The sequence below is a fragment of the Lepidochelys kempii genome, chromosome 10 (genome assembly GCF_965140285.1).
Source record: "Lepidochelys kempii isolate rLepKem1 chromosome 10, rLepKem1.hap1, whole genome shotgun sequence".
NCBI classification, from domain to species: domain Eukaryota; kingdom Metazoa; phylum Chordata; order Testudines; family Cheloniidae; genus Lepidochelys; species Lepidochelys kempii.
This window is the reverse complement of record NC_136389.1, coordinates 30,553,263-30,573,895: the sequence shown is the minus strand read 5'-3', so window position 1 is coordinate 30,573,895 and position 20,633 is coordinate 30,553,263. Positions and strand designations below refer to the sequence as shown.

At 54.0% G+C, this 20,633-nt stretch overlaps 1 protein-coding gene across 1 annotated transcript; it reads left to right on the top strand.

Annotated features, from left to right (window-relative positions):
• The first annotated feature begins 478 nt into the window (after positions 1-478).
• On the top strand, positions 479-15,617 carry LOC140917886 (galanin receptor 2b). Its single transcript, XM_073361409.1, has 3 exons — positions 479-572; positions 8,448-8,842; positions 14,480-15,617. Exons 2-3 carry the CDS (start codon positions 8,469-8,471, stop codon positions 15,225-15,227), a joined length of 1,122 nt encoding a protein of 373 aa, XP_073217510.1. The 5' UTR covers positions 479-572; positions 8,448-8,468; the 3' UTR covers positions 15,228-15,617.
• Positions 15,618-20,633: the final 5,016 nt, after the last annotated feature.

Below are 20,633 nucleotides of genomic sequence, written 5' to 3'. Positions count from 1 at the left end.
CCCTGTGCCAAGGTCCAACCCGCCCCTAGCGTTGCCAACCCTCCAGGATTGTCCTGGAGCCTCCAGCAATTAAAGATTAACATTAAATTAAAGATTATGTCCCTGTGATGAAACCAGAATGGGCAACCCCACGCCCCCGACCCTCCCGGAGTCAGCCCCGGCTCAGCTCCTGAACTGGCTTTGCCTCCCGGAGAGAGAGATTCTGGTCTCAGTCCCCCGGCGGTAAATCCGGAGCGACTCCGCTGAAGTGAACGGGGTTCACACAGGGTGGGGGGAGCCACCAGCCGAATCTGCCCCCCACTCCCCAGGATTGCGCTGGCAGCCGGGCGGAGGGGGGGCTGGATGCCCGGGTGCCCAGCGCAGCGCCAGCGGGCGGGACCCGCCTCGACGGGGCGCGCGGGCGGCCCCGGGCAGGCAGGAGGGAGGGGGCGGAGCGAGAGGCCGGCAAGGGCGGGGCCGCGGAGCGCGGTGCGGGAGCGGGGTGGCGGGGACCAGCCGCGCAGTGCCGGGGACGGTGCCAGGCGCGCAGGCAGCGCTGACCGCCCGCGCCCGCCGCTGCTGCCCGGCACGAGGTAAGAGCGCGGGGCGGCCCCAGCCCGGGGTCGGTGCTGGGGGCAGGCGGGGAGGGCCGGGCAGGGCGCCTGGCTCCGGACCCCAGCGGTGCCACTGCGGGACGGGGTTGGCAGGTGCCCCGGGCGTCGCCTTCAGCCCGCGGCTCCGGGGCTTCCCGTCGCTGCCCCCAGCCTTGCTCCGCGCCTCCCCAGCCTCCGGGCTGCGCGCTCGGAAAGGCTCCGGAGTTTAGCCCGCGGCTGGCCAGGCTTTGCCGGGGGCCGGCTGCGCTCCCCCGGGAGCGGAGAACGGGGCTGGGGTCCGATCGGCTGTCGAGGGTTGGAGGAGGGGGGCAGAGTAGACAGATCCCCTCGCCCACTCCGCCCCTGAAGTGAGGCGTTACAGCTGGCTTGTGCCAGCCCTACCTAGCCCTGAGGTTGCCCCTGCTATTTGGTCCTCCTGGGGCCACCCCCAGTGATGGGTTACCCGCAGCACAACACCCCCTTGCCACCCCCCATGAGATCTGACAACGCCAGCAGCTTTGATGGCCCACGGACCCAGGGGCTCGACTCTTGCCAGCCAGCTCCGCTTCCAAGGGCCAGGCAGAGGGAGGTTGGGTGGAACAGACCAAGACCCTTGCAAGCTCTTTAATGGGCGGTGAAGAGACAGAAGGCCCACAGGATGCCACTGAGCGGGGATGACGAGCCACGTGATTGTCCATGGTGCCCTCTGGGCAGGGCCGGCTCCAGGTTTTTTGCTGCCCCAAGCAAAAAAAAATTTGGCACCCCCCCCTTTTTTTGGCTTTTACACATGTTTGCACTTTGCAATGTTTGTTTTGTTTTTTGACTGTTTAGAATTTTTTTAAAAAAATTAAAACAGAGAATTTGTAGTTAGTGAAATAAAACAATTCCCTACTGGTGTACTCATTTAATTTTAACAAAATCACAATTACAAACAATTCGGGTTCAACTGTACACTGTAATGAAAAACGTTAGTGTCTTCCCGTGCGCCCAGTTTCTCATACATTAAAAGAATTTATATGAACTGAATTTTTCTGGGTTTCATACTTGTGTGGTCTTTTAATAATTCAGTGAAATCTACATTTTTTGCGATGGTCCTTTCAACTGAAATTCATGCCAGTCCTGACAAACGATTGAGACATGGTGGACCTCAAATAATTTTTTTGTAATTTCAGTTCTGAGAAACTGCGCTCACCAGAAGCCACTGATACTGGTAATGTTAAAAGACTGTGTAATGCTATCGCAGTGTTTGGAGTGAGGTGTTTGGGGCCGTACATCCCATCTGTGGGCCCCCAGCCCAATCTCAGACCCGGCCTCACCCCCGCAGAGGGGACAGTAACTGACAGAGTGGCTGGGGGGTGGGTCAGCTGCGGGGAGCGGGGTGGACCAGGGGCGCCCGCCCAGCGCCAAGCCGCCCGGGGCAGCGGGTCCCTTACCGGCCGCGGGTGCTGCCCGAATCCCGGGCTCCCCTCCACTCGGCTCCGGCTCCTCCACCGCTTGTGACATGTGCGGCAGAGGCAGGTGGGGGGGAGGAGCCGTATCGCCCCGCTCCCCCAGTAGCAGGGGGCCAGGGCAGGGACCTGGTTGACTGAGCGGGGCCAGGGAAAAAAAAGGATGGCCGGAATGCCGCCCCTGGAAATGTGCAGCCCTAGGCACATGGTTGCTTTGCTGGTGCCTTGAGCTGATCCTGCCTCTGGAGGTGTTTGCAGGAGGCTGGAGACAGATATCTGGTCAGGCAGGGGGTGGGTGGGACTGGGGGAATCTTGGCTAGCTGGGGAAGGACTCTGCTCTTGGTACACTTTAGGACAGGGTGGGCAAACTTTTTGGCCCAAGGGCCACATCTGGGCATGGAAATTGTATGGCAGGCCATGAATGCTCATGAAATTGGGGTTGAGGTGTGGGCGGGGGTGAAGGCTCTGGCGTGGGTCCAGAAATTAGGAGTTCAGGGTGCAAGAGGGAGCTTTGGGCTAGGACAGGGAGTTGGGGTGCAGGGGTGGTGATGAGGGCTCCGGCTGGGGGTGTGGGCTCTGGAGTGGGGCTGGGGGTGCAGGAGGGTGCTCCGGGCTGGGACCAAGGGGTTAGGAGGGTGGGAGGGGGATCAGGGCTGGGGCAGGGGGTTGGGGCTCCCCCTCAGGCTCCTATGTGGAGGTGCAGCTAGGCAGCTCTGCGTGCTGCCCTCTATGCAGGGGCCACCGCTGCAGTTCCCACTGGCTGTGGTTCCCAGGCAATGGGAGCTGCGGGGGCAATGCTTGGGGCGGGGGCAGTGTGCGGAGTCCCCTGGCTGCCCCTATGTGTTGGAGCCGGAGGAGTACATGTCGCTGCTTCCAGGAGCAGTGCAGAGCCACAACATGCACAGAGTGGGGCAAGCCTAAACATTTTGATTTTTCAATTCATAACAATTTTGTTTTGAATTTTACTTTGATTTTGGGGTTTTTTTTAAAGTTAAAAAACCTCAAAAACTGCATGAAACTGTGTGTGTGTGTTGGTTTGAATAGTGTTTTGTTTGACCCACAACGAATTGTCTCTCAATGTTTTTGGTAAAAAGAAAAGGAGTACTTGTGGCACCTTAGAGACTAACCAATTTATTTGAGCATGAGCTTTCGTGAGCTGTAGCTCATGAGCTGTAGCTCACGAAAGCTCATGCTCAAATAAATTGGTTAGTCTCTAAGGTGCCACAAGTACTCCTTTTCTTTTTGCAAAGACAGACTAACACGGCTGTTACTCTGAAACCTGTCAATGTTTTTGGTGCAGCCAGTGAATTGAAGAAACTCAGTTATTTGCATGAACCGACGTTGCAAAGGAACATCTGCACGTGTGCATGAGTGTAGCCCAACTGCCCTCCTGCACAGGCCCGGACTTTTGTTTTTGCTGGTGGGTGCTCTTCTCTGCCCCCTCCCTTCCCCACCCATGCGAGAGGTGGGTGGGATCTCAGGGGGAAGAGGCCGAGCGGGGGCTGGGCTTTGGGACAGAGCGTGGACAGGGCCCTGGGGGTGTGAAAGAGGCTGAGTAGGGCGCAGAGCACCCACAGAGTCAGCACATATGCCCTTGTGCAGGGCCGGATTAACCTTTTGTGGGCCCGGCGCCAAACATATTTGTGGGCCCCCATGGGGGCAAGGGAGCATAGAGTGGGGAGGTTGGTTCCCAGAGCAAGGGGCCAGCCAGGGGCAATGGGGCACAGCATGGTGGGGCCGGCCCCACTCCACCCAGCCCAGTGCCAGGGTACTGTATACAAACCAGCAGTTGCCAGATGCACACTGGCCTGCCCAGCCCTGTGCTGCCAGTGTGACCCCTCCCCTCGGGGGTGGGCCCATGCTGTGCCACACAGCCCCTGACTGCCTATGCCCAGCGTCCCCCGGAACTGCCATGCCCAGCAGCCCCCCACACAGACCCTCCACCACAAATGCACAGTGGCCTTCACACCACCACCCCTGCCCAGCACCCCCACACACATCCACACCACTACTGCCCAATGCACTTCCCCACAGCCCACCACCACAACTACACAGCACCCCACTCAGACCCCCCACTGCCCAGCATCCCAACACACAGACCTCCCCCAATGCCCCCCAAGACACTCCCCACTGGCCACAGCCCCCAACACCTCCAGAGACCCACTCCCTCACACCCAGCCCCCTGGCCACACTCAGCGGCCCTGCTGGAAGGTGACGGCATCTGCCAGGCTGAGCTGGCAGCGCGGCCAGGGCCGGTCCAGTGCCAGGGCGGGGAATCACTCCGGCCTCCCGGGAGTGGCGTGATTAGCCAGGGCAGGGTCTACCCCTGCCCTGGCCGGACTCCCTCATGACCCACTTGCCTGGAGATATGGCGACCATACGTCCCCGTTTTGCTGGGACAGAGCTTAAAAAGGGAACTGTCCCGGCCATCCTGACTGTTTTGACAAAAACAGGCATTTATCCTGTTTGCTCTTGCCAACTGATTAGTTGGCAAGAGCAAATGAACAAATGCCCAGTTTACCAAAAAAGTCCAGTGCGCCCCCCTAGCGGGGTGTGAAGGAACGTGTGCGTGTGGGGGGTGGCGACACAAGATGTCAGGCAGCAGGGTTTGGGGGGTCAGCCCCAGCCAGAATGGAGCTTGGGGGGGTTAGCGGCCAGCCCCAGCCCCTGGCAGCGGTGTGGGGAGGTTGTCAGCCCCAGCTCCTGGCAGCGGTGCAGGGAGCTGGGGTGAAGGAGGGGTCAGCCCCTGTCCTGGCAGCAGCATGGGGAGCTCGGGGGGTCAACCCCTGGCTGCGGCGTGGGGAGCTGTGGAGGAGGGGTCAGCCCCAGTGGCAGATTTAGAGTTAGTGGGGCCCTGCGCTGAGCTTCATTTTTGGGGCCCCTCCTTGGGACCCAGCCAAGAAAAAGAACATTCTCTCTTATCTCCCCCTGGCCCCCGTTTTTCATTCTCCCCCCCCATAAGTAATAGCAAGTAAATGAAGTAACTTATTTTTCCACAGACCACTTGAAAATCACTGGGGGTCTCGGCGGACCACGTAAAGACCTTTCCAAAGGTTGTTTGTACTGTTAGCTAACGAATGTAAAGTGCTTGGGATAAGAGCCCTCTAGAAAAAACATTGGGGTGCAGGGTCTGGCCAGGACTTACAGTGCGGAGTGGTGCTCAGGGCTGGGGGTGCAGGGTCTTGGAGGGAGTGAGGGTGCAGGAGTGGGCTGGGGGTTTGGGTGTGGGGTCTGGCCAGGACTTAGGGTGCAGGGGGGGCTCAGGGCTGGGGGTGGAGGGTCTGGGAGGGAGTCAGGATCCAGAAGCGGGCTGAGGGTTGGGGTGTAGGGTCTGCCCAGGAGCTAGAGTGAGGGAGGGGGCTCAGAGTTGGGGCAGGAGGTTGGGGTGTGGAGCGCTTCCCTGGGGCAGCTCCCGTTTGGTGCGAGGGGTGCGTGGGAATGGGAGGGGTGCAGGAGCTACCGTTTGGTGCTCAGGGTGTGGGGGGGCTGGATATGTGTGGGGGGTGCAGGAGCCAGGGCTGTGGTAGTGGGGGTGTGTGAGGGGGTGCAGGACTCAGGGCAGGGGGCTGGGCTTGTAGGGGTGCTCCCAGCCTCCGGCCCTGAGTGGCTCATGGAAGGGGTCTGGAGAGGGTATGTGTAGGTGGAGTGTGGGGGCCCCACCTTTGCTCCGCCCTTCCCCAAGGCCCTGCCCCCACCTCTTCTCCACCTCCTCCCCCAAGCGTGCTGCGACCCCATTCCTCCCCTTCCTCCAGGAGCACCGGCAAACAGCTGTTCAGCGCAGGCTCGGGGCAGGAACAAGGCAGGCTCGGGGAAAGAGGCGGGGGGAGCTTGGCTGCCGGTGGGGGCAGGCAGAGCCTGCCCTGCAGCAGGATCCCCAGGAGTCGGCAGGATCAAGCTTCTGCCCCCGCAGGAGAGAGTGGGGGCGGAGAAGAGCTGGCGGGGCCTTGGACTGCAGCCCAAGCAGAGCAGGCTCGGCCAGGACCCCTTTGGAGCCTGGTCCCGGCGCCATGACACCATTGTAAACCTGGTACTGCCCTTGTGGGTCACTATAAGGGATCGAATCCAGGACCTCAAGTGCTAAAACCATGAGCCTTTAGCACGTGAGCTAAAGGAGTAGCTCCTCTAGTGAATACATATCCTAGACTTTTATCCTTTGTGCACCAGCCACTAGCGAAGGACTCATCACTCACTGAAGAGCAGGTTAGAGGTGCATGCCAAAACAAACAAACATGGGACACTCTCACATTCATGTCTAGGCCTTTCTGTCTCAGAGAGATTTGTACCAGTGTAGCTACTTCACTTATGCATTCCTGCAAACCCAGAGTGTAAATGTGCTGTGCCGCTGTGAAAAGGGGCTCACTAGTTTCAAACAGCTTCATCGGTGTGGCTACACCTGTACAATTATCCACACTATAGACTGGGGTGGCCAAACTCACTGGCCTTCCGAGCCGCATACGATAATCTTCAGAAGTTTGAAGGCCGGAGCACACCTGCTCCACTCCTGCTGAAGACCTGAACCCCGGCAGGTGCGCCCTGCAGGGCTGAAGCCCCAAGACCTTCCTCCCCCCTGGACAGACGCCCCTACCCCACCATCCCATTGCGAGACAGAGGTTCCGATCTCTCCCCCTGCCGCCCAGTCTGGAACACGGAGAACGCGGGGGGTGGAGGAGGCTTGCAAGCCATATTTTAATGGTAAAAGAGCTGCATGTGGCTTGCGAGCCACAGTTAGGCCACCCCTGGTATAGACAAAGCCACATCTGCCTTTCCTTCAACACGCACAGCCCATGAGAGTGGCAGATACAGCCCTATGCTTTTCTGTATTGGTGCTGTTCCCCAGGTGGGGGCAGCAACACTTCAGATAGTCATAGCACCTTCCCCAGGAAGAAACCTTGAGAGCCCATCAATTCCCTGGGCGAGGGAGAGAAAACAATGGAGAGATCTTGACTCTCTGCAGAAGTTGACAGATGGGGCACCATACCTATTGGGAATGAGATAAAGGTGGGAGACATGCTGTTGCTGCAAACAAGTTTACTGGTACGAAGGTTTGCAGAAAGGAGATAAAGGGAGCTTGTGGGTTTGAAATAAGGATTACTATTTGCAAAGCGTATCCTTGCAGGCTTTCCACCGCTCCAGTGAGGCTACAAGTGGCTACATTTTCTTTGCAAAAAGCATCCCACTTTAATAAGTATAGGAGATCAGCTTGTGAGATTTCAAGCTTCTGGATTTAAATGCTAGCCCTGATTCAGCTTCAAACGCCAAACCTTAATCCAGAAGCACATGTGCATGTTTCCAAATACTATCTACACAGCACAGACACACTCCATTCTCATCATCACTCATCAGGTCTGGGGTTTATTTTAATCTCAAATAATTTCCCAGCCATTATGGCTGTGCAGAAACCCTTCCAAAGGAGCCTGGTGCAGTGCTGTGCAGCCAGACAACCTCTGAGGTGTGAGCTGCCCTCTTTAGTACAACCATTAACTCTGAAACCTAATGATCACTTTAATAGCAACATTGACTATTGACTACTTCACTGCTGGTCCCTTTAGCAGAAACATCTCCCTACTCTGGGATAGGGTAGAGGGCCACCATTTCACCCCACTCCCACACATACCCCTCAGATCTCTTCAGGGAATCAATCCCCAAGCCCTCACCCCTTCCAGTGAGATGGTCCAATTCCCATACACAATGTTACGCTTTCAGGCTGAGCGACCTGTTTTAGAAGCAGGGAAACCATACAAAACACAAACAAGAAGAGCAAAGTTGCCGTGTGTGGGAGAGTGAGTGCCCACATCTCTATAACTCACTGCATCAGCTCAGAGCTGCCCCTATGGACAGGCCAACTCCTTTACATTCACTGTCGGAGAGAGGCATTTATAGCCCTGTGTTTTGTGGCACTACAGTTAATCTAGCAGAGCAGGGGCGGGGGAGAAGGAAAACCACACTGTGTATTTATATAGTGTAATAAAACTCCCTGGCTTTGTGAGTGTGTTGATTTACCATGAGAGTCTCATTGCTGTCTGGGAGGCAGAGCTGCTGCAGAGGCCAGTTTGCGTAGATCCCAGCTCCTCCATCCCAGAACAGGGGAGCCCTGCTTTATTTGTGCTGGGGGCAGGCAGGGCTCCCCAAGGAGATAGTCTCTCCATCGCTGTCTTTCCAGGAGCATGCCCGGGTGTGTGCTGCAGCTTGATTCTGGATTCAGAGGCATGGGGGGAGGAACTGAGAGCAGAGGCTCGGAGACGGAGCCCAGTCTCATGCCGTGTATTCTCTGAGCCAATAGTAACCAGTAGATTCTGCTGAAGAGCACTTGGCCATAGAGTTGTTAATGGGGTCTCATCCTCCTACTCCAGTCACACAGAGTCAAGGGCTCTGGCTACTGTCTTCCTCATTAAGATCTCTTCCCTTTCCCTCTCTCTGCACCCTCCAGGTGTTCTCCCCTGAAGGCAGGATGACAGAGCACGAGGACTTTGCCAGCCTGGCTGGGTACTGGAACGCCTCAGACAGCTCTCAGTTCAGCCCTGCCAGCGTCATCATCCCAGTCATCTTCTCCCTCATCTTCCTCTTGGGGACGGTGGGCAACAGCTTGGTGCTGGCAGTGCTGCTTCGCAACGGACAGATGGGCCACAACACCACCAACCTCTTCATCCTCAACCTCAGCCTGGCCGACTTCTTCTTCATCATCTTCTGCGTCCCCTTCCAGGCCACCATCTACTCACTGGAGGGCTGGGTCTTCGGCTCCTTCATGTGCAAGGCCGTCCACTTCTTCATCTACCTCACCATGTATGCCAGCAGCTTCACGCTGGCTGCCGTCTCAGTGGACAGGTAAGCAAGGCTGAAACCTGCCATGGGGTTGCTGGACCCTACCAGATGCCCTGTGCCTGGCCTCGGGAGTTTGGAGGCTCAGAGAATGGGGAAAAGGGGGCTCATCACCACCAGGTCAAACCCAGCTTGCACCAGAAATGACTTAATGCTGTCCCCTCTGTGGCCTGTGCCAAAAAAAAAAACGCACCAAATGTTGGGAATCGTCAAGAAAGGAATAGATAATAAGACAGAAAATATCATATTGTCTCTATATAAATCCATGGTAAGCCCACACCTTACTGCATGCAGATGTGGTTGCCCCATCTCAAAAAAAGATATATTGGAATTGGAAAAGGTTCAGAAAAGGGCAACAAAAATGGTTAGGGGTATGGAACGGCTTCCGTATGAGGAGAGATTAATAAGACTGGGACTTTTCAGCTTGGAAAAAAGTTGACTAAGGGGGATATGATAGAGGGCTATAAAATCATGAGTGGTATAGAGAAAGTAAATAAGGAAGTGTTATTTACTCCTTCTCATAATACAAAACCAAGGGGCCACGAAATAAAATTAATAGGTAGCAGGTTTAAAGCAAACACAAGAAAGTATTTTTCATGCAACGCACTGTCAACCTCTGGAACTCCTTGCCAGAGGGTGTTGTGAAGGCCAATACTATAACTGGGTTCAAAAGAGAGCTAGATCGATTCATGGAGGATAGGTCCATCAATGGCTATTAGCCAGGATGGGCAGGAATGGTGTCCCTAGCCTCCATTTGCCAGAAGCTGGGATTGGGTGACAGGGCATGGATCACTTGATTATAACCTGTCTGTTCATTCTCTTTGGGGCACCTGCCATTGGCTACTGTCAGAGGACAGGATACTGGCTTGATGGACCTTTGGTCTGACCCAGTATGGCCATTCTTATGTTCTAAAAGGGTTGGAGGAATGTAGTACAGTGCCTGTTAGGTGTCCCCTTCACAACCCACGTTCTTACAGGCCAAGGAGGTGGAGCCACTATGCTCTCCACCCTAGATGTGGCCCTGCCAGGGCAGCTGGGTCGGGAAGCTTGTGGTGCCACTGCCTGTGTTTTTCTAGAGGAAGGATGGTCTAATGGTTAGGACACTAGCCTGGAACATGGAGGGCTGGATTCAATTCCCTGCTGTGCCACAGACTCCATCGGTAACCTTGGGCATATCACTTAGCAGCTCCGTTCCTCAGTTTCCCCATCTGTGCAATGGGATAGCAGCAGTGCCCTCCTTCACGGAATAAATACATTAAAGCTTATGAGGTGCTCAGCTGACATTATTAGGGGCTAGATAAAGTGTCTAAGATAAATAGATTCTAGCTCTGTGGGTTAAGAGAGGACTTGCCTTTCCACTGCTGTCAGACCATCACTGAAACACATTGATGAATGATCAGTTTAGAAGCCCCAAGATCTGTGCCAATAATACATTGCACACCTGGTGCATTCAAACTGTGGGCTAAGCTCAGTTCCTGGTGTAATCAGTGATGACTCGGTTGTCTCCAGTGCAGTTGTGCCTGCTTATGACAGGGCCTAATCTGGCCCTAGCTCTGTCTAATAAGGGACCCAGTGTCATATCACAAAAATATTAGGCCAGATCCTCAGCTGGAGTAAGTCAGCCAAGCTCCCCTGACATTAGCAGAGCGATGCTGATTTACACTAGCTAGGGATCTGGCCCATTCTGCCTTAAATGCAATTCAGTGTGTACGTTCAATGCAGAATTCTGAAAGCATGGTTTGGTTCAAGCTACGTATTGGGCCTGATTCTGATTTCATGTGGACATACAGCAACATGGCTCCAGTGCCTGCAGCTAAGCTATTCCTCATGTACACCTGTGTAGCAGATCAGAATCCGGTCAATTGGTTTGAGACAGGACATCTGCCCAGTTTTGGCTGCACTGCCCCAACTTCCCCCACTGTTTGCACGTAGGGGTGAAATACATGTTCTTCCTATGGATCATGCTTTGGCTTGGTTGGATCACCTCATCTTTCCTGTTTGTTACGTTCACTGCAGGTGGGGAGTAAGGATGGCAAATTACCCCTGTGATTAAGAGACCCCCACACTGATATCAGGGACTGAAGATTGCAGGACTCTTGACACCGTTCTGACAATACATCGATTGGTGCTATATATTTACAGATCAATCGATCGGGTCCATGCCTCAGTTTCCCTATCTGTAAATTGGAAATAATGATAGTGAACTTCTTTGTAAAGCACTCTGAGATCTACTGATCTCTATAAAAGCTATATTCTATATACAGGTAATTAATGACTATTGCTATCTTACGTTACATATCACTTCTTTCTGAACCATCCCAAACTACTTCCCAAGCTATATAGGAAGCACTATACCAATCAACTGGAATTCTTTGAGGGGGTCAACCAACATGTTGACAAGGGTGATTCAGTGGATATATTGTACTTGGACTTTCAGAAAGCCTTTAACAAGGACCAAAGGCTCTTAAACAAAGTAGGCAGTCATTGGATAAGATGGAAAGTCCTCTCATAGATCAGTAACTGGTTAAAAGATAGGAAACAAAGGGTCAGTGAAGAGAGGTAAATAGTGGGGTCTCCCAAGGATCTGTATTTGCACCTATGCTGTTCAACATAATGGGAAAAACGGGTGAACGGTGAGGTGAACAAGTTTGCAGATGATACAAAATTACTCAAGATAATTAAGTCCAAAGCTGACTGCAAAGAGTTACAAAGGGATCTCACAAAACTGGATGACTGGGCAACTAAATGGCAGGTGAAATTCAAAGCAATGCACATTGGAAAACATAATCCCAACGATACATACAAAATGATGTGGAAATAGCTAATTTAGACCCTTCTAGAAAGGAGTCATTGTGGATAGTTCTCTGAAAACATTCACTCAATGTGCAGTGGCAGTCAAAAAAGCTAATGGAATGTTAGGAACTTTAGGAAAGGGACAGAGAAGACAGAAAATATCATAATATAAATATAAATCCTTGGTATGCCCACACCTTGAATAATCTATGCAGTTCTGGTTACCCCATCTCAAAAGAGATTTATTAGAACTGGAAAAAGTACAAAGAAGGGCAATAAAATGATGAGGGGGATGGAACAGTTTCTATCAGAGATGAGATTAAAAAGACGGACTGTTCATCTTAGAAAAGAGACGACCAAATGGAGATATGTAGGAGAACTAGGGGTCACCCAATTATATTAATAGGTTTACAACAAACAGAAGGAAGCACTTCTTCACACAACACACAGTCAAGCTGTGGAACTCGTTGCCAGGGGAGGTTGTGAAGGCCACAAGTATAATTGGGTTAAAAAAGAATTAGGTAAATTCCTGGAGGAGAGGTCCATCAATGGCTGTTAGCGAAGGTGGTCGGAGACATAACCCCATGCTCTGGTGTCCCTAAATCTCTGACTGCTTAGGGGACTGGATGACAGGGGATGGATCACTTGATAACTGCCCTGTTCAGTTCATTCCCTCACAAGCATCTGGCATTGGCCACTGTCAGAAGACAGGATACTGGGCTAGATGGATCATTGGTCTGACCCAGTATGGCCGTTTTTATGTTCACTTCACTCACCACTGAAATACCACCTCTTCTATAGGAATGCCCGCAGCAGTTATTGGAATTACTGTAGTGCCAGGAACCTAGTTAGGGACCAGGATCCCATTGTGCTAGGTGCTGTCTGGGGGTAAGAAGAGAAGAATAGCATCCCCAACTGAAATGGCAAGGGGCATTAAGATAGCCCAGAACTGGACCAGGACCTCAGGGACACAGCCCCAGCACTCCTGAAAAAGAAGCTGAGAGAACTTTGATAATCAAACGTAGCCAGGTGCTTAGTTTTATATCTGATAGTGACTGATAAATCACTCGGACCACTTCCCACAGCACTTACTGTAAGCCATCTTTGGAGGTCTCCCACCCAAGTACTGGCTCAAAGCTGACCCCAGGTAGCTTGTGAGATCAGACTGAAGCCTAACATGAGGGGATATGGCTGATGGTACTTTACTGCAGATGGAAAGTAGGAGTTCAAGGAGTTGCAGTGGGAGACGGCATCTCTCTAGCTAGCTCAGATCCAGGGACAGTCTCTGAAAACCCCTACAGCTCCCCAGCATGCGCCCTGGCACAGCGTTCTGCTCACCTGGTTTCAGCTTATTCTCCACCTCTCCTGCTACATACTGTTGCTGCTGAAGAACGTGGTTGTGTTCCACCCACTTCAGCACAGGATGAAGCCATCCTTGTACCTCGTCTGGGAAGTGCTTTTGGAGCTTTCCAGATGGACGGTACAGCAGAGACACGCTATGCTACTGCTCGGGATGACCTTTTGTGCTGGCTGAGTTATTGTCTTGGGCTGTCGGCTGCGCTCTGTTGCCAGGAATGAACTCCTAAGGCACAGCGCGTGGCAATGAGCATCAGTCCCTACTTGATGAGGACAGGCTTAGACTGGAGCACTGAAGGGCTTGTGCCTGCATTGACAGCTACTCCCCCTTCCCTGCAGTCTCCTGTGCACAAGTCCACTAGGATCCCAGCTGTCTCCCTTCCTAGCTGTCATCCGCACCAGGGACCCCGCAGGGACTGTCACACCAAACATGTTTCAGCTCTCCTGGGGTGCTGCAGACAGATGCTCCCACTTGGCCGCTCTCCCTACTGATGCGTGTGAGGGAGCTGGGCTCAGCGCTTCTCCTGCACGCCGCTCTGCTCTTTCAGCCTCCCGGCGCCTGCTGGAGAGCCAGGAGCAGCACTTTGCATTGTGTGGTTTAACCTGGAGGTGCACTGGTGCAGCGCCAGGGGAGGACAGGCAGGCAGCAAACTGTTGCTAGGACATTTATCAGCCCCAGAAACCAGCCCAACACTGAGAGGAAGAGTCATCATTTTTGGGACCTCCAGCTCCCCATCTCTGGGCCAGCACAGTCAAGGCCCCAATGAGCAGATCTACCTACCTCTGGGCCAGATCCAAACCCCATGGAGATAAATGGAACGACCCTCATTGACCTCTTGGGGCTGTCAATTGTGACCCATATCCCTATACCCATCCCATCCCTGGAGTGTCCAACAACTTAAGGATCCCAAAGGCCTCAAACCAAGGCTCAGGGCTGGGCCTGAGTTTGATCAGATCCCAGCCTCAGTCTCAGCCAGTCAGAGGCACAAGCTCTTCCTTTCAGCGGGGGAGGGACCCTGTGTCAGCATGGGCTGCCATTTGAGGGGTTTGGCCCTGTCCTCCCCTGCTCCAGCTGGGTGTGGGAGAGCCATGGAGGGAACGTGCTCCATCCCTGGGGAGAGAGAGCATCGTGTGTTACTCCTGAGTGGCCTCCCCAACCTCACCTCTCTAGCCAGTGCTCAGGGAACTGGGCCGAGCCTTCTGTCTGGAGGGAGGGGAAGGAACCCGGGTTAGAAAAATACTGCTGTCCAGGAAGAATCCCATGAGGAATCAAAATGCTGCCCTACACAGGGCCGTATTCTGAATGGGTTAAGAGGGTTCGGCAAGGTGAGGACCCTTTCTTAGTGATGTCACACCCATTTGCTGAGGCTGGATGGAGGCAGAAGGGGAGAGAGGGAACCACTGTTACAGGACAGCAGGAATCCCACAGCGACTGCATGTCCAAGGCAGAGTCCTCCACACCCCTAGCTACTGCCCGTTTGTTTTCATTTACAGGTACCTGGCCATCCGCTACCCACTGCGCTCCCGGGAACTGCGGACCCCCTGCAACGCAGTTGCCGCCTTGGCTGTGATCTGGGGCCTCTCTGTGGTCTTCGCTGGTCCATACCTGAGCTACTACGACCTGATCGAGTGGGAGTCCAGCTACATCTGCATGCCCGGCTGGGAAGAGTGGAAGCGCAAGATCATAGACACCAGCACGTTTGCCTTCGGCTACATGATCCCCGTGCTGATCGTCAGCCTCTCCTACACCAGGACCATCAAGTACTTGTGGACGGCCGTGGACCCCCTGGAGGATATGTCAGAGTCCAGGAAGGCCAAGCGGAAGGTGACCAAGATGATCATCATAGTGACCATCCTCTTCTGTCTGTGCTGGCTGCCCTACCATGTGGTGATCCTGCGCTACCTCTATGGGGACTTCCCCTTCAACCAGGCCACCTATGCCTTCCGGCTGCTCTCCCACTGCATGGCCTACGCCAACTCCTGCCTCAACCCCATTGTCTATGCCCTGGTCTCCAAGCACTTCCGCAAGGGCTTCAAGAAGGTCTTCAGCTGCCTCCTGAGGAAGAAAGCCCGCAACAAGGTCCATGTGGTGCATGCTGCCCACACAGTGCCTGGCTTCGAGGCGGGCTCCACTGAGGTATCCCAGATGAACGAGAACAACGGGCAGCAGGATGGGTGCGAGCTGGATGCAGGATCCCTCTTGGTCCAATCGGGCTCCTCTAGGCCCCTTCACCTCTCCTAGCAGCGAGGTTCCATCCTCTTGGGCAGCCGTGCTGTGTTGCCAGTGGCAGGGAGAGGCCTCCCCTTCTCGCTGGATGATAGAGAGGACACGAGGGACAACCCCAGAGAATCCTACTCCTAACCCTGGACTTAAATTTCTCCTGGCATGCCACAGGCCTGTTGTTCTCCCGAGCCCCCAGACAGGGTGCAAGAATGGGCCTGCCCGTGGGAGGGAACAGACCCCAGTTTACACCGGAGCCACAGCCCTGCTAGACTAAAGCTCATTGGACCCAGTTTTTGCGAATGGAGCAGAGACCAGCAGCACCAACCCAGCTCTGATTGTGTCTGGGTTGGCTGTCAGTGCTCCCTGCTCCTTAATACCAGCTAACGCCCATCACTGCCTTGCTCTAGTGTAGTCCTGTCTAGGCAGTCCTGCTTTTTGCCTCATTTATGTGGCTTCTCGGGGTTAAAACATCCCCTCCCATCTCTAGTTCATGACACAGTGTCTGGAGGCAGATTCCCAACCCTCTGATCCATCTGTCAGAGGTGAGGGGCATTGCTCAGAGAGGAGAGCACAGAAACACAGCAGGCAAAGCTGCCTGGGCCTGCTCTGTCCATCTTTCAAACACGCCCTGAGGGAACAGACAGGGTCGGCCCATCCCTCAGCCTCTGCTTGGGGCACTGTTTTGTACCACTCCATTTGCCATGTGCATTTGCAACTACCCCACTGACTTCATTGTACCAGCCACGTGCTTGGCCCTTTGCTCCCAGGACCTTGGCCATGTGCTCATCTTTTGATCCATGATACCAGCCCACCTACTCCCCCACCCGCTCTGTGCTGCCCACCATGTGCGTGGTGTTCACCTTGCAATACCTGACACAAGGTCACCACCTGACCCTGTCCCAGGTCTAGGTGCTGGGAGCATCATCAGAGCACAGCCCTTGTGTGTGAGCTGCTCGTTTCCCCTGCGCTCACTGTGCGACCTTCATCAGCACTTGTGTTCCGCATAGCAGGGGGGACCATAGCGTGCAGACAGTCCAGAATCTATGCTGGTTTATTGACTATGCCATGGCCAAGCCAGTCACCATAACCGGAGTGTCCTTAAAGCAAGTTGTATTCACGGCATGGGTGCATGGCTGCCTGTGCGCGTCTGCTTCTGGTGCTCACCATTCTAGTGTAAGGGGCTCTCCTTCACACATGGAGCACTGGGGTCTGCGTGAGGGAGACGGGGCTGTACATACTGTAGAGGTGTCTTTCTAACCCCCAGCAAATAAATATGTTTTCCTAATTTGGGAAGCAACAGGGCCTTTGTCATTATTCCTTGTGGGATGGGCCCCAGCTGCAAAATCCAAACCTGGGTTTGGCTCCCAGAAGGTAAAAAGGAAAACAGGAGACGACCTTTTGAGCGCTGGATCAGCCTCTTCCCCTCCACCCCATTCCTCTCCACCCAGCTCCCAGGAGTGCCAGATCCCTGGGCAGGCAGCCCAGGGGGTAGGGAATAGATGGCACTGCTTTGTGAGAACCCTGTGCTTGGCCCATGCCATGTTGTGTGGATCAACCCCTCCCTGGCCCCCACAGCACATGGCAAAGCGCCTTCCTCAGATCAAAGACTTTTCAGTCTCCTGCCAGCCTTCACCTGTGCAAAGTGCAGAGTGCACCAGGCTAGCAGACACCTGCAGGGCCACCTTCTAACCTGGTGTAAATCAGAGCTCTGCTGAGCTACACCAGCTGAGGATCTGGCCCATTGGCTCTGCTATCCACCCAGCCCTTCATCCTCTGGCTACAGCTCACTTGCTTTCCTGACACAAACACAGTTAGCTGACAACCTGGTTGACAGCCAGGGAAAGCTGGCTCTAGATCCCATGAAGGAGTCGATGGGATGGGCAGGATAGAGGAGCCCAGGGTTGAGGTGTTCACGCTGTTCGAGCTCAGGAGGGGATGCAATCACAAAGCTCAAGGGGGTTGCGGACAGCAGTTGTTGGAGTAGGAGGGGGTATTGCCAGCTGCTTTCTTTCCCTGTTTCTTGGATGCCATAAATCATGGTCACCCCATACATGAAAGAGCCAATTGCAGCAGCACCTTCTGTGAAGTATGGTGGGAACTGGTGCAGAGGCCTCTGGGGCACTCCTAAGGTGGAGCAATTGAGAGTTAATCAAAGTGGGGTCATCTTATAATTGGGGGAAAGACACCCAGAAAGGAGAAGGGTCAATGGCAGAGGTGTGACTATAGCCCATATCTCCCAACTCCCAATACTGGGCTAACCCAGGTGCTGTTCAAAGCCGTGAGGGGACCATTTCCCTTCTGCAAATGGGTTGTCCGCTGATTCGACTGCCAGACCATTCACCCCTTCCCCCGACTCCCCGCCCAGCAGGACAGGGCCTCTCCTGTGCCATGGCCCCTCCACTCCACATGGTTACGGACTGCGAAGGGAAGGCAGAGAAGAAAGCCCCAGACGAACGAGAACAAGGCCAGCCGACAGAGAGGGGCCATGTGCCATGGAAGGCACACTGCTGGCAAGCGCTTGGTGAAAGAGAGCAAAGAGAAAGGCAGGGCAGAGGCAGTAATTACTCCAGTTGGCTTGTACTGTCATGCAGGCCCCATGACAGTCGCACACACTCCCTACCACCACTTGAGGAGAGAGCAGTGGTAATTGGGTCAGCAGCGGTGAGAGATGAAGGGTCCCTGCTCAGCATCAGACCAGAGCTGCTGGCAGTGTGCAGATGCCTCTCCCTCTTACTTCACCATCCTGTTAAAACAGTGAAGCACGGTGCAGTTCAGAAAGCAGCCTAGCCCCAGTGCAAAGCCCCGCTCGCTCCTGCTGGTCCCAACAGGCTGTGGAACAGAGCAGCCAGACAAGCACCATCCTGCATCCTTCAGCTGAGCCCAGCAGCAACCAGTGGGGGCTGCTGGCATTCAACTGAGGATGTCACAGCGCCACTGTCCTTCAACAGCCTGCGTCCCCGCCCGTTCCAGACAGTCACATGCACACACACACATCCCAAGTCACACTGCACCACACACAATGGATCCCCTTCACCCTGACAAACGCATACGTACACCACTGCCCCGGCTCTCACCTCCTTCACACAGGAGGGGCCTGGGCCTGACAAAACATGCACTGTGCCCCTGTGCACACAGGCACATTCACGCACTCACCGAGGGACACTAGAGACAGACACTCTACAAACCCATTCACGCACCAGCCCCCTGATGTATGTCCACAGGCAACCTGCCCCTCCCCTCTGCAGGTAATATGCAACACGCCTGAAAAACTACCCATGCAGAGAGTGGCACCTGCCAACACTTGGAAACATTCACACACACATACCGCACCAAAACCCAGCTCCTTCGCGACCTAGGAATAGTACTTCCAGCTAGTCAACCATCCCCCCACGGCATACAGAGACACCCAGCACCAGTCTGCTCCTTATACACATGCCTGTGGTGTCAGGCATGCAGCACAAACGGAGCCCATTGTAGACCTCAGCATCTTTCCTTGCAACACTCCTGGGCATTGCAATGGTGCCTCGTTGTTTCAGCCCCACTCCAAAAGATTCTTGCACCCTCACCTGTGCCGTCTGATCAGCATCACTCTCTTGGTTGGCCTGTCTCCTTTGCCCTTCTCTTCAAAACACTCAGGGGGTTTCACTCCAATCCCTCACAAACACAGCTACTGATATTTAACCCCTCACCAACTGCAAAATCCGCTCCTTTCATTTCCCCCGGTTTGCTACCCCTGCAGATTTTGTCAAAGCCCCTTGGAGGGTCAAAGAGGAGCAGGTGCTCAAGAGCAATGGGAACTGCTAGTGTTTGGTCTGTATGAGATTCACCCCAGCACAAAGCTTGTGACCCCAGGACTCCAGTGGTGTGGCTGGGCCCCTGCCCTGGGGAGAATTTCTCCCTCCCAGGAGCACAGGGCTATGAAAGATCAATATCCACTGAACTGGACTCTCAGAGATGGTACTGAAAGCCCTCAGCACCCCCATATTATAAAGGTATTTATGAGTACAGGCCAACACTCAGCACAATTTCAACCTGCCTCTGCTGGGGGAGAGGTGCCTGGGGATGCTTTTGACATACAGACGTTAGGGTTTCTCTTGGCAGAAAGGCTAATTAAACAGCTGATAAATATTAATAACACCAGGTTCCCAGAGAGGGTACAACTGGGTCCAAGAGATTTATTAGGAGTCAGCTGCTTTATGGACTGGAAAGATGTAAATGGTGTGGCTCCGGAACAAGAGCTGCTTGGTGACTTCTCCAGATTCCTTTTTGTTTTTGCAAACGTGCCCCCAACCCCTAGGCAGAGGTGTCTCCACAGCAAACTGCACAGTCAAGTAGCTTTAATTAACTGATTGGCAGCTTGTAGAGACAACCCAGAGCTGCTGGGTAAAGATACGGAGCAGTGCTTTAGGAGTCACTTTATTACAGAGCTGCTCAGAAGCTCCCTAGTTAAAGCTGAAACCCACTCCAGGCCCTATAGAGTCATCTTTCCTCTAGCTTGGGGGGGAGAAAGGGGGAGGGGGAACGAAAACTCCCACCTTTGAGCTCAATAAATGTTCTGGCTCCTCCCACGCCATCGGACTATTGCTGGGCAGAGTTGGCAGGAAGTTACTCCAGAGGCAAGTGACGAACCCTTCTGCCAAGTGGAGTTGGCAGCAACAAGTGCCAGGATCAATACCTAAGGGTTCCTTTTGACCTCACAACCCAGAACTGGCTCAAGCCCCAACCCAGTAAAACTAAACACCAACCCTGGGCACCACCAAGAGGCAGTACTTCCCCTCTCACAAGCACCAAGTCTGTGTAGGGAAAAGAAAACTTTTAAAAAAAGGGGAAAGGAGCCCAGCATTAATTTGGGAAAACACCACAAGCATGATTCGAAGACAAGTGACCAGAGTACGCTGAGCAGCGTCCTTTGCCTCAGTCTCTCACCTGGTGGTGTGAAAGTCTGACAAACAACTGTTCCTTTCACACACTACTCCCCTCTCCCTCCACTGCACCCCACTCACAGTTGTTGCCCGTGGTCAGTGACAACCCAGAGTTCAGAGGTGCGTTCACATGAGTTCACCTCCCACCCCAGGAGGGGGGTAGAAAAGGCGTCAAGCAATGCCTTAGCAGCTGCTGCCTCAGCGTTTTCTGTGTCGGCCGCTCTGTGTCTGCCTCCACTCACTCCGGAGCTACTTCCCTGTCAGCTGCTGTACAGTCCTTCACTCTGCCACTGCCCTCTACTGCAGCCTCTGGGCTGGGGTCTGGAGCGCCCACCACTTAACACAACTCTCAGTGATTTCAGCGCTCAGTGGGGGACCCTCACTGCTAGAGCAGGCTGGGCTGTCTCTTTTCCCAAGGACACTGTCCCATAAGCAAGGTTTGACACTTAGACCTCGTTATCAGTGATTTCAGCTCTACTGATCCACAACAAAAGACTTTTAA